Source organism: Rhamphochromis sp. 'chilingali' (genome assembly GCF_963969265.1).
Source record: "Rhamphochromis sp. 'chilingali' genome assembly, chromosome: 18".
NCBI lineage: Eukaryota > Metazoa > Chordata > Actinopteri > Cichliformes > Cichlidae > Rhamphochromis > Rhamphochromis sp. 'chilingali'.
Window position 1 is genome coordinate 20,992,270 of NC_137945.1, and position 14,790 is coordinate 21,007,059.

General features: G+C 40.7%; 1 protein-coding gene across 8 annotated transcripts in view; it reads right to left on the bottom strand.

Moving 5' to 3' along the window:
- pmfbp1 (polyamine modulated factor 1 binding protein 1) overlaps positions 1-14,790 on the bottom strand; it is a 93,496-nt gene that overhangs the window by 46,501 nt on the left and 32,205 nt on the right. For 6 of the 8 annotated variants that reach the window (XM_080864994.1, XM_080864998.1, XM_080864996.1 and 3 more), the window contains 2 exons: positions 8,603-8,722; positions 424-594 (listed from right to left, as the gene is read on the bottom strand). In XM_080864994.1, the coding sequence (XP_080721120.1) occupies positions 424-594; positions 8,603-8,722 (291 nt within the window). The remainder of the gene's footprint in view (positions 1-423; positions 595-8,602; positions 8,723-14,790) is intronic. The other 2 variants (XM_080864999.1, XM_080864997.1) reach the window with 1 other exon arrangement.

The following is a 14,790-nucleotide window of genomic DNA, read 5'->3' on the forward strand; positions in this document are numbered from 1 at the left end:
TAAAACCTTATTATCAGCACTATTGTAGAAATAGACAATGCCTGTCACAGTGAATATTACATTTGAAAATTTCATATTTAAATGAATCCCTCACCTACGCGACCCATCTTATCAGTCCCATTGTGGGGAAAGACAATGCATTACATTAAAGTGAATATTATATTTAATCTCCCATCCAGTAGAAATTTCGTATCTCTAGATTAACCATTTTTCTTCCAACGTGCCCGCTTTCTGTAGAAACTCTTGCTTTAATGGTGAGGTGGAAAACTCGCCTTTAACGTACCAATTGTCAACAATTTGAGGGGGAAAAACACGCACACGCTTCGGTTTAATTGTAAAACGACAAAGTCAAACAAAGCAAAGATTTTACAAGAATTCACATTTTAATATTTGAATTAAGACCTTGGAGACGAAGCTGATTACCTTCTTTTCACTGGTGCGACGCTCGAGAGCTAATTCCAGCTGTAGACGTCCAACCTCTTTGCTCGCATGGTGCAGCTGGCCTAAGATCTGCTGTCTGTCTGCATTCAGGTTGGTGGTGGTCTGATTCAGGGCATTCGTGATATCACTTAACATACCTTCACTTATTCGTAACTGCAAGGTTAGCAGAGACAGGAAGAAAGGCAAGGATGATGATCTGAAAGTACTGTTTGAGGTTAGGACCTTTAAGCCCACCGACAGACAAAAAGAAAGCTGTGGTGGACCAAAGCGCAAGGAGAAGAATGAGCGACCCATTGCAAGAAAATACAAATAAGAGAGGTGGGAGATGAAAGTAAAATTTAGAGATGTTTGCTTCTGTTTTTTCTCCGTACAAGTGAAAGGGAACATCATAAAGGCTTTGTGCCAGGCTAGGGACCCCTACAATTACCGCTTTGACTCGGGACCAATAAAACTGCTTGACTACTCGTCATAAAGTTGTAGGACGCTAACCGGAGCAGTGCTTCTAAAACCTGGAGGCAGAGCTCTCACTGTGTTGTGATCCTTTTGTATCTCCTCTACATCAGATGCATCAAAAAGCTTTTCATTAAAAGAAAAAAAAAAAAGCATCACATGATGTTTAGCTGGGCCACGGCCCCTTTTCTTTGTAACATACAAAATCACGCTGGCAACAGAAAGCAACCTGTTTATTTTCAGACACTTACTTAAACCTTTGACACCGCAAATTTTCAAACTCGGCCCCAGAACATCAGTAACATGATGAAATGAAAATACAGTGTTACACTTATCGCATTTAAGCTGCTGGCGCCTTCTGAATACACCAGTGATGTCAAAAAGGTAATAAGGAAATTAAGTTAGTGTTAGAAAAGTAAGGGCATAAAGTCGGCATCTAAGGGCCCGCTGTTTTTATGTCGAATGTATTTCATTTAGCTGGCTGACAGGCACCCACCATGCTAAAACACTAAGGAGCAGACAAATGACTTGGTTTGGCCAAGGACACAGTAAATAGGTTAATTTAAGCCTAAAACACATCACTGCCACGCGCCACTCTGATATACCTAGAGGGGTGAGAGGGGGAGGAGGAAAAGAAGAAGAGAGAATGAAACAGAGAGGGAGCGAGAATAAAAATAAAGAGAGGGAGAGAGAGGACAGTGAGAGAAACCTAAAGGCCATTCCATTCATCATGCGTACGACTCTTTAATGTTCACATTCATTACCACTGATTCTCATTGGGGCAAAAGAGAGAGAGAGGCTGGACAAGGGAGATGAGAGAGGAAAAAGACAACAAAGGAAGCAAAAAAAAAAAGAATGATCTGAAGAAAAATAATTAATAGAAAAGAAAATCAAGCCAACATTTAACCCCTCCCCCCATCTTGTTCCTTCTAATGGCTAAGTGATATTCACACAAACATGCTTCTTTAATGTACGAGGCTACCCTCTGCGGAGCTAAGATGGTGGGGATGAGTTATTAAATATGGAGAGAGGGCAAGAGAGGAAAGGCGGAGGAGGAGGGGAAGAAGGACTGATGATTAACTGTGAAGGAAGTAAAAAATGAGGAGAATTCCCCGATGTACCTCGCTGGATTTGATTTAGAGAACGATGCCCAGTTCTGCTCCTTGTTTAAGAAGATCTCCTCTCCTCTGTGTGCGAGCGTGTGAAAGACAGAGCGCGCTTACCCACTGTGCTCTGCCGTGTGGCTGGGCTGTCTTTGAGGATGGCATTCTAGTTTTCTCCTTTATGACAAATGTTCTCTTCAGAGACTTCTATGTGACTCGCAAACTAACCACATCCTGGGCGAGGGGCTTCGCATGAGCCTCCTCAGCTTGGAGGTTTTCTACCTGCAAATAAAAAAGTGCTCAGAGGCACCCTTTCGCCTCAATCGAAGATTTCCCGTAGCGTTTGCGAAACTACCAACAAGATGTGGTGGTTTCAGTTACAGAAGATAAACAAGATGTTCGTTTCAAGTAGTGCTGACACTTTGTGGATTTTTATTTTTATTTTATATTTGTTTGAGCAACCGGGTCAGGATTTCTGGAAAGATTGTGCTGAGTTGTATTTCTGTAATGTATTTTTTGGCTCTTTAAGCACGACTTTTAAGTGCTGTTTGCATTCATTACATTCAAGAGAGGGCAGGCATTTCTACAGCCAATATTCCCAGTGATTGGTAACTTACACCATATAAATAGCAGTACGGGTCAGAGATGTCATGATCCCTGGCTTTTTGTGCCAGGTTTTTGAGTTGCGTCTTCTGGTTTATTATTTAGTTGGGCTTCTTTACTCTACTTAAGCGCCTACATTTTGAGTTATGATTTCCTCATTTTTGTTCTATGTATATTTATGTTTTAGCTCATTAGTTAGCATTTGTGCTTAGTTCCCACACTGTCTAATGTAGAACGTTGTGTGTTTCTTTGTGTTTAGTTTTGGGGTTGTGAATTCTTAAGTTATAGATTAATGGCAGGTTTTTCCGTTACTTTATGGTTTTAGTTCTTTCTGTATTTCATATTTTTCAGCTGTCCCTCTGTCTCGCTCTGTGTTTATGCCTTGGTCCCCTTGTGTTGCCTTTTTCTGTTCATCTTGTTAAGTAGTAATATTCAGATTAGTATTGGTCTTCTTTGGCTATTCCCTGATGTGCCTTCAGCATGTGCTCTTCTGCTTCCTTGTGTTTTCTTGTGTTGTTGTAGTTCTCTGGGTTATGTTTTCGTTAGAGATGGCACGATACCACTTTTTTATGTCCGATACCGATACCGATATCATAAATTTGGATATCTGCCGACACCGATATGAATCCGATATAGTGTGTTTTAATCAACAAAACTGTTTTTTAAATATCTTGCTGCATTTTGTATAAGTTCATACTCAAGTTTAAAACAACAACTACACTAAAGCTATTCTGTTATACCTGTATGCAAAAAAAATATTTCATAGTTCAGCAATACTGATCAATCTAATAAACTTAAACCTGCACCATCCTCCCTATTCTGGTATTTTAAAGAGTACTTAGCATAAATATTAAGCAACCTAACTAATAGGGTTCCAACTCCCAGCAACAACAAAAATAAATAAATAAAAAATAGGGAACCACCCCTCACGCTCCACCTCATGATGCTTAATCGATGTAATCAACCTTAATTTGATGCAGTGTGGAAAAAAAATGCACAGAAATCAATTATTTTTCAAGAAATATTAAATAGATTCAACATCTTTCTTCAACAAAATTGCAGACTGCACAGATGGTACCTTCCCAAAGGAAAAAGTACTATAGCTTACTAGGGTATATTAGACTTAACAGTCACTATATACAATAATGGACTTCTATACATTTTACATCAGATTAAAACTTTGGGTGTAAGATTCAGATAAATATTAAATAATTAAAAGCTCGACATTTTAAATGAGAATAAGAAAGAAAAGTATGTCTTTGTGCCCCCTTTTCCCTGTTAATGCCCTATCGGCCCCCCTGGCTAAACTTTGCTAGATCCGCCCCTGCACAGTTACCAGCGTCAGCTACGTAGAAAAAGATCCTGGAGTAGAAAGTAATATTAAATAAATTCTAACAACAGCTGATCAAGCTTAAACGTGCTGCTGTTGTTCAGCCGCTGGTTTCCTCTTTCTGGTGCAAAGTGGGCCAAAAACAAACAAGAGACACGGACTTGCGACAGAAAAGCCGATCAGCTGATCATTAAGCAGTTTCATGAAGTAGCAGCCGGAGAGCGAGAGGCAGTCGCTAGTTAAGCTTAACGCAGGAATGCTTTACAAACATTCAGAGATGGACTTACACACTTGCTTTACTTCTCTCGGGGTAACTTTGTCAGAGATGAAATGCCGGGTTGCTAGCGAAGCTCCACATGCTATCCAGACCACCGACAGGTCCCGCATGCCACAGCCGCTCTATCACGTGATGCATACTGCTCCGACGTGCTAACGTTCTGAGGTGAGTTACGGTGTGTTGCAAGTTTTGTGAGGTGCTTTCGTGATATTTAATGGATCGGATTACATTTTTTATTTTTCTCCGATATCCGATCCAGTAATTTAGGTCAGTATCGGACCGATACCGATACGTAATATCGGATCGGTCCATCTCTAGTTTTCGTTTGGATGTCTAGTAGCAGGTTTGGGCTTTTATCAGCTTTTATTATTCTGCCTTGAGTCTTTTGCATTTGGATCTGCCACCTTGGATCCACCTTGGATCTGGTCAGAGGACCCGGTGGCGCCAGTGTCCGGCAGCCTCGCCTCTGTCAGTGCGCCCCAGGGTGGCTGTGGCTACAATGTAGCTTGCCATCACCAGTGTGTGAATGTGTGTGTGAATGGGTGGATGACTGGTTGTGTAAAGCGCTTTGGGGTCCTTAGGGACTAGTAAAGCGCTATACAAATACAGGCCATTTACCATTTACCTTCACACTACAATCCATAGCCTATTGTAGCACGAAGGAATTTCATCAACTTGAACTTGGGGTGAACTGTCTCTTTACCAGCAATTTATGATTTCATTCATATGGACAGCCAATTTAGGATTTAGCTAACTTACCTAGCAGGCATGTCTTTTTGACTGTGGGAAAAATCTGAATCTGAGAAACCTTGGCAAGCACCAGGAGAACATGCAAACGCCACATAGAGTTTGCATGTTCCTGGAGACCAGGAGAAGCAAAACTGCTAATCACTGCACCACAGTGCCGCTCTAAGTAACTGTTGGTGTGTGCGGTGTGCGTTACTGCACATGAATTTGCACTTGAGCAATTACTGATACAAAAAGACCAATAATTTCAGAGGACGCAGACAGTGGGTGAACTCCTCACCCCAAACATGAATGTGAGTGTGTGTGGGCCCGTGGTTCAGATCCCACTTAAATCAAAGCCTCTATTCATTGGGACTCTGTTAAATGGTCCTGTGTTAGATTAGCAAGGAAGCTCCGCAGAGAGTCACAGCAAACACACTTTGAGATACCATACCATACCTTTGCATGCACGTGCACGCACTAGTCGAAACGCCTGCATATTTTTATTTCTATCAAACTGGATGATATAAGATCAGGTCATAACAAGATGCAGATATAACCACAAAAAAAATATGGAGCTAAAGACACACTCAAAGTGAACACGGCCACCAGGAGCAGACTGTGGTTAGGGGCATGTGTCTTGGCGCAGTCACAACCTACCTCTGCCTCCTTAAGTGAGCCTCCCAGAAACACTTCCTAGCATTAATATGTCCCACCCAACACAGTGCAACAGTGAGTTAAAGGTGGTCATCAATGCAGTTAAATTATCTACAGCTTTGCTAATGGATGGTAACAATTATAAGCAATGGGCCACCCAGTATTATTGCAATAATGAATTAAAATCTCTCTTTTATCTGGATTATTCGCCCCAGTTTTTTGTGTGACTATTGGGAAATAAGTTTTACAAAAACTAGGACAATAACGTGTTCATTTCATCGCTTCAACCAAGTTCAACATATTACACCAGAGAGCAAAAGTTCTTTATGTTAAACCATCTACGGCGCAAGAGGGATTTCAAATGAAAAATGGACATTTGGCAAAAGAGCACATTTTTACACATTTTAAATATTATTGCCATCAATGTTAAACCAAGTAAAAGCAATAAGATCTAATTAAAAGTCAGCTTCTGTAAATGTTTTACTATACTTACTTATGACTGCAATCCGGACTGTACGACAATAGCCATATTTCACATGCAAGACACAATTAAAGGCAGTGTTCTGTGTCAGCTTAGTTACTAGACAAAGTCTTCGCTAATATCCAATATTAAAACTCGAGAAATATAACGTTTTAAAGGCTTATATACCGGTGATAGGGTGCAAAAGAAGCTTGGATTCATGGTAAAGTGCCCAGGAGCCAAAAGGAAGAGCGATGTAAAGTGACTGATAGTCTTTATTCCTGTTATCTAGTGCCAACATCATGGTGTTTTTTGCTCTTGTGAACAAGTAGAGACTGAGTATTATTTTTGCAGCAGCAATCAAGCCTTTCTTGGAAACGAAGTCACATTTACCTTGGAAAAACATCCAAATTTGAGTTACTCACAGGGCTACAAACAAGGTAATTCAAAAAGCCTATGTTGTCACATCTAATTTGTTATGAGTCTGTATAACAGGATGTTGACATTTTCTTATTCCCACTCACTGCGGGTCAGGCCTGTTGATCCAGCTAGTTAAAGATCTCAGTGTCTGCCAAAATCCCTCCTATAGCTCAAGGTCTTTACAGGTCTGACTTTCTCCATAATATTGTTACATAATTAATACATTAGGGTCATTTTTTCCCCATCTCCAAATCTGCCACCATCAGAGATGATTAAAAGTTCCCATGTGGTCTCTGTGAAGTCTTAATTCTCCAGCAGAGGAGTATAGGACCTTGGCTGAGAGTCCGGAAGAAAGAATATCAGATTTGTGATTTTATTTCAAATGAGTGCTTAAGCCCTGGACTTTCATATTAGTAGAGCTCCTATTGAGAGAGAAACCTCAATCTGATCAAGTCTCATTACTTTAGCAATCAAAGTTTCGCCCCTGGGGTCCTCCCCTCAACTCCTGCCTCCCACCTCCTCCCGTCTCCCGTCTTTTTTTTCTCCCCCTCTGCTCGCCATCATACATTTCTGCCACCAAGGCAGAGAAGAGGAGAAAGGGAGAATGGCTTGCGCAAATCCTTGATTGGCCAAAGTCTATCCTCCATCTAGGATTACAAATAGAAATGGAACATTTGAGGACAAAGGAAGGAGAGGTAAGATGGGAAGAGACAGAGAAGGAAGAAGGAGATAGATAGTGTGTTAGGGAGAGATGTGAGTTGCAGAGTTATGGGCGCAGAGAAAGACAGAGACAGAGAGAGAGAGAGAGAGAGAGAGAGAGAGAGAGAGAGAGAGAGGGTGGCTAATATAATTGAATTAAAAAGATGGAGCGGGGCCATTTCTAAGCAGGTGGGAGTGTGGAGTGAGAAAGAGCAGGCGAGATATTAACTTCTAATAAAAGAGAGATTAGAAAGTGGCTGGGAGGACTGCTCTGTCTTTACCTGTGGGAGTGACGGCCCCCACATAACCTTTCACTGCAATATGCACACTGATATTGGCCACCATATTATGAGCATGCTACACACAGACAGACGAATACATGAGCATTCACGCGCACACGCACATTTTTTACCTGAAATAACCACACACACACACACACACACACACACACACACAGTACATACAGTATATATACACACATATATGCAGGAATATACGACATTTGATGAGACGTACAAGCGGGCGCACACACAGAGTGCATTATCAGCTCTCAAGCAGTGATCCAACAGGCAGCAGCTATCAGATAATGAAGACGCAGCTCTTTGGGAAGCTTCTGCCATACAGACAATTAATTAACTAATTGGTCTAATGAGCTTGTTAATGCCACGCTTTTTTTTGGCAGGCTGTGTGAATACATTAACGAGGCTAATTCAATTAAACAGGTGCAGATTTCACAGCTGCCTCTCTCATGAGCATGAACGCACACGAGCGCACACACACACACAAATCCTACAGGTGTTGTGTACATGCTCGCTTCATTTGACTCTGACGTCTTTCTCAGCGAAAACCTTGGCATTCGATCAAAAGCATAATGATATGCAGATCAAGTGGTGTGTACTTGTGTGTGTGTGTGTGTGTGTGTGTGTACGTCAGTCAGTGCTTGTGCCTCAATGGGCCGGTGTTCCTTTGAATCAGAAGTACAGCTCAATAAGCTCTACTAGCAATGGTAATCTGTATAATTGAAAGGGTATAAAATAAGTGGGTGGAAAAGTGATTGAAGCGCTAGGATGGCGTAGTTAAATTAGCTAACAGAATCCCAGGGGTCAACCAATAATGTTAGCCAAGGGTTCACAGTGCAATGCAATTCATTTACTCAAAAGCTTTTCAGTACTGTATGTTTATTTGTGTACTTATGTGTTTGACCAAAAAAGACTATGACCCACGTGTTAAAAACACTAAGCATGTCTTCTCTTGAAGTTACTCTTTCCCATTTCTTGGCAGCCTTCGCTCACAAATGCTCTTACAGCGAAGCAGCAATTCATTATAGATAAATAGGACGCATTCATTGAAGAATCTGTAAAATGTCCTTAAATTTTATACAAACATAAAAGAAGCATTTGAAGTATGTGCTTGTGTACCCTTTGCGTGCATTTTACCTTTTGCCTCGTTCCATTCAGCTCGTCAGTTAGTTGCTTAATCCTCGTCTCTTTCTCCTCCACCATTCTCTTGAAACGATTGCGGAGCTTGTCTTTCAAATGCACCATTTTGGCCTTGGTCTGGAGCAGAAAGAACAGTATTATTTAGTCATTGTCATAAACTGGAGTCAAAGTGTTAGTCAGTTTACTTTTAACGTTGCTTCTATCGTTGTTAAAATTGATCGAGAGAAGCAGTTATGAGCAAAAGTGTTGTAGATTTTTTAAAAAGAATCAAAATAAAGTTTTAGATTCCTGCAAAATGTCACACTATGATTTCGTCACAGTGATTTTCTTGCTCTGCACACACATTAATATGTTTATACACTTAGATTACATTATAATGTACATGCAAGCATTGAGACTGCCTCAAGGCTAAGCTCATGCACAAATGCAAACAAACATTGGAGTGCTGGACTGATGACACTGGGCTTATCTAATGTGAGGTCAACAAGCGACTGTGCTTTTCTTGTGTGTGTGCAGTGTATATGCACGCTGATTTAATGGGTTGTTACACCGATACAACAGAAGTTCCCTCACAGGAAGACTAAAGCACTAAGATTCAAGCCAGAGTACGGTTCTGAACTTACCAGTGACTAATGCATTGCTAATCATTCAATATTTAATCCATACATGAAAAGAAAGAGCAGAAAGTTTGATTCCTTTACACTACCACACGATGGGAAATCACTAATTGCTGGAATATTTTGTAACTGGCAGAAATAGTGTTAACTAAACTTGCCGGGAGATGATACCACTGATTAATTTTCTCCAGCTTCATCATATCCACCCCTTTTCCCTATACATAAGTCTGCTTTCTCTCCCTCCCCCAATCCCCTTCAGCCATTACTGAATACTAAATCAGACCCCCCCCCCCTTTTTTTTTTTAATTTCCACACAACCTAGTTTCATTTTTCTCCTTGTGTCATTTAGCCTTGACATAGCATAGCATCTTATGCGTTAGGTATGGCTGATGTGAATTTATTGCTATTGTTATCTTTTTTCCATTTGCTGCTTGTCTGTCCAGCTGTATGCTATACATGGCTAAATCATTACCTGTGCATGTGGTACACATATTGATTCCCACCATTAGTAATTTGCAGTAAAATCTTGACAGTTCGACGTGCTAACACAGCTGTGTTTAAGAACCAAACAGCACCAAAAGTGTTCTTTTCGTCAAAGCACAAATATCGCCAGAGGTATTTTGTGTAATGTTTGTTTCTTGTAGATAATAATGAAGTCTGTGTTTGAGAGTACACCATATGTATGTTTGTGTGTACATGTTAGCTAGGGAGAAGGGAAATAGAGGTGATTGTATACAGCTACAGTGTGTTTTCTGCTGATTTTTGCCATTGCATTCTGCTGCTTATGGACACATATTAAAGCTGTAGCTGCTACACAGTGAACTCCAAACACAGCTTGAAGTTTATACCACAAATGTAAACAAGATTCGTCTATGTACAGTAATGAATATTCCTATTATCCCTGAGTATATAAAATCCCAATGAGCAGTGATCTTAGCATCTTAGCTTTGGCTAAAACCTCTATGGGGGGGATTAAAACTTCCTTAATGCATGAAAAACCTTGTTTTGTGTGTGCAGATACTAAAGTGTCCATGTGTAACTGCAAATAAAATCTCATTCTCTTTAACAATCTCAGTAGCCCACACCAAAAAAATCTCCCTTTTTGTTCTTCTTCTTCTTCATCATCAATCCATACAACTGTTAAAAATCAAAACAACAAAAGCTGAGCAGAAACCGTAACATGCACAATTTGTGCGTGCTCACTGGGTTTTGTCAGCGCGAATAAATATTCATTTATTCTTATGTTTGTCGACAACGCTTTTCTATCCTACCACTAGGCTTCTTTGTCCTGCACTCAGAGAACTTGGGCTGCTCTAAGGTTCTGGGTTTTCTTCTCTTAAGTTGTTGTGTCTTCCTGTCATCATATTACTTCTCATCACCTGCTTGCATAGCCTGGAACCTCGCCCTGGAAACTGGAGAAGTGGGAAGTGATTTGGAAAAATGAGGGCAATAAAAAAAAAAGCACAGGGATGAATGGAGAGATGTGATATAAGGTTATATGCTAACCCAATCAGCAGGCTGCTGTTTGCCGACAGTATAATCAACATATCGGCCTAATGTCATTACAGCTATATGAGAAATAATATTGCGTGAAATGATATTGTGCGGCGCACGCGTGTCTGTGCGGCACACACATGAACTAGCTCCCACGTCCAGATGTATGTAGCCCCCAACACTTCTTTGGCACAAAAAGACACAAAGATGCAAAATCGTGCATGAATGCAGACATGGCGCAAAAGACTGTCCTTATCGAAAAAACAATTTCAGGATGATTCATTAATTGATCACCTGATGGTTTTCATTGATTACATAAAAAAATACAATTATAATATTATTTCATCCCACTGGTAATTCATTTTTCAAGATTTTAAACAGTAAAACCAAATTTATCAGGAAAAATAGATCACTTCAAATTTAATTACTGTTTTTATTTCATGTGCACAGCATGCGCACGTGTATATATTTGTACAGTCACACAAAAAGGATGCCCACTGGCTCTGACACAAAAGGATATTAGTTAGTGTGTGGCTTCCATATCCTGAATGCATGAGCTGCTGATGGCCTCTATTGATGGACACTGGCGTGAAGCCATCACTCAAGTTATGGAGCTTTAATTGGAGACAGCATAAAACGATAAACCAAGAAACATGCATGGCTGAACAGCCCAATGTAAACCATTAATCATAGCATAGGCAAAGACAAGTGGCCGCCGCATACACACGTGTGAGCAGCTGCAGCGGTGCACGCAGACTGCTCTCGCACCACACACCTTGCATATGTGTGCATGAAACACACGCACACACACACACACAGAGCAGAGACAAGAGACCCAGTCACATATTCTCATGATAGATGACCCATTTAACTTTGATTTCTGAGAGAAATGAGCTTGCCAGTGATACAGGGTTACCACACACACACACACACACACACACACACACACACACAGAGGCGCATACACTTACTCACTCATTCATGATATACATTGATACTAAACATGGGTTACATATATGAAGTCACACAATGCATTCAGTTTATATGCAAATAAGAGTTTGCTTTATTTTGCAGACCAGTGTGCAGTCCCTCTCTCCCACATGTGCGCGCGCACACACACACACACACACACACACACACACACACACACACACACACACACACACACACACACACACACACACACACACACACACTTACTCTGCCTCATATTTGCATGTAAAGCCTTATAATATGGGGCTGATTTGTGATGTAAGCAAGAAGTAAATCGTTCAGCTCTGTCTATCATACCTCTGCTCTCCTTTCAAATATGACTACTCTCTCTTACTCTCTCTCTCACACACACACATACAGAAACTAACACAAAAAGACAGACATATGATGTGTTTTCATAACATTTGATGGTGTTTTTTTAAATATTATATTATATTTTTTACCTAACAGCTGTAATGCTTGGGAAACAAGTCACCAGTGTCAGCACTAAAAGTTAGTCCCAAACAAGTTAAACAGTGCGTCTCAAATCTTTTTAAACAGCTGAAATTGAATTGCCTTGAAGCTCTTTTATTACTTAACCGCTGCGGCTAATTAACACTGACTTCCACATGCAACCTGGCGATGAAAAATCAGAGAAATCCTGGGACAGTTACAGATCTAGGCGAGGGGGGGAGTGTTTATTAGATAGCAACGGGAGTGGGTAGAGATGTGATTAATTTGAAGAGGGAAGGCTGCATTGAGGAATTTCCTGAAAAGATGAATCCTCACATTTAAAGGGAATATGAGAAGTGACTGCTGCTCTGACTGAAGCAAGAAGGCTATTCTTCCAAATGGGAGAGAAAAGAAGAACTAAGGAAGCCCAAGGTCTCAGTGTCAGTGGGTTGATCAATTCAGTAGGCTGACATGAAACCGGAGGAAGACAGAGATGACAAATATTTCATATTTATTTCTTTTTTTAACTTAAAAAAATTGAATTATTTACCTCATGTGCCTGCTGTCAAATACTCAAACATTTCTTTCTCACCTTTTATACAATGACTAATTATCTCCTGTAAAGTTATATTGTTGCAGTCCAGGCCTTTTCACATTTGGTCCTTGATTGCAAATGCTAAAATTCGACTACACCTTACTACAGCTGCTGTCCAGTGACATATGAGACAGTGTTGATATTTAGACAGATGGATGGTATAAATAGAGGGATAAAAACCTATCAAATGCACACAAACATATAACATGTGCACACACACACACATACACAAACGCACGTTCCATACAGCAGGCTGCAGCCCCTCAGCGCTCCTCTGTCCTCACATGCTTGGTTTCCCCATCTAATTGCTGCCATTCGTCAGTGTGTGTGCGTGTGTTTTGTGTGTGTGCACATGTGTGTGTGTGTGTGTGTGTGTGCGTCTGAATTCATACACTCCTGTACTTTGTGTTTTTTGTGTTCCCTTCATAATTTTGTCTGTGTGCATTTACAAACAAGCACGGTGAAAAGAGAGAAAGTAGCATCATCAGACAGACAGGTAAGACTGGGAAAAGAGAAAGGGAGAAAGACAGAAAGATACAGAGGCAGACACACACACACACACAGAGCTGTCACAGTGCCATAGGGCATACAAAACCTGTCAGCGTTTAAAACTACCGGCTTGTACCCTGCCTTGCCAATTGGAATTAGTCTCACATCATATGCCATTTTCTTTGTCAAAAGCAACAGCTATTTTATTCTTACTACAACTAAACACAACAGTTTAAATACAATCAGAATCACTTCACTAAGTACCATAAAAGTCGGCATATTTGTTATTTCCCCAGTCAGTTTTCGCATGGTTCAGAGATTAAGAATTTGATTGTGCATATAAGAAATGCCGTTGCACACAGTGAGGCACGTTAAGCAACAAGGAATAGAAAAATGCACAAATGAAACAAAAGGCCATAAATGAATACAAATCGATATTTGAGATCACTGGCTAAGAAGCTTCCAAATAATACTTGAATACTTTCTTTTTTTGATTGAAGCGAATAAAGAAAAATCGAAGTGCCTGAAACATGCTAATTGCAACGTAACTTGATATGTGATGTTGACATGTTGACATTTTTGTATATAAACAACTGAGACTGATTGCACTCCTTTGTGCAATCATGAAAATATGTGCTGAAGAGTAGAGCTGTTTATGTTCCGTATGGCCAGTGTGTGTCTGTGAAATTATATGACAGTGTCTCTCTCTCTCTCGCATGCTTTCTCTCTTTCCCTTTATATTTAATAAGAAGGTCAACATTATTATGTGTTTTTTTCCCCTTTCACGTGTGTGTGTGTGTGTGTGTGGGTGGGTGGGTGAGGGGGGGTGTTCAACATGATAATTTGTCAGTTTATGTTGTGAGGGGGTAAACAGATAAGCAATCCACAGCACAATCCTTCATCCTGCTCTGATTATAAATCAGCTGGAGCTCTCAGAAGCAATCAGCAAGAGCAATCTGCAGCCGGCACAGACACCTTATCAATCAGAGGGGGCCATCACACTGTCACACTCACACGCGCGCACATAAACTCCCATATTTGTACGGTCCTGCACCCGCACTCACCTACGCATACACTTCGACATAGAGACAGGTATGCCCCAATTGTAATTCTGCATCCCTACCCTGCAGTCTCTTCTTTTAAAACTTCCATCTCTGTTCTTTTACGCCTCTCGTGAAACAGGATCACAACAAGTGAGTCGCAACAAGAGTTTCATCCAGCCAGCTGCCTGGCGGCCACAGAACCGTGCCTAGCGAGACACATCACTCCTAATTACAGTCTGATATTAATAACAGAGAAAAATATTAATCTTGGAGGTAAACACTAAGCCGCTTAAAGGAAAATTGCAAATAAATCAGATTATCTTATAGGAATATCCTCCAAATAGGCCAGGGGGGTAATGAGAAACCTAGGCCCAACCTCTCCCTCGCTCCCGCCTTCTCTCTCTCTTTGTCATTTCCCACTCCCCATTCTCTTGCAGGATTGAAAAAGGTGTGACTGCGTGTACGTGTCTGGGTGTGTGTTTGTGAGCACGTCTGTGTATTTATAAAGCCGCAGTATGATCC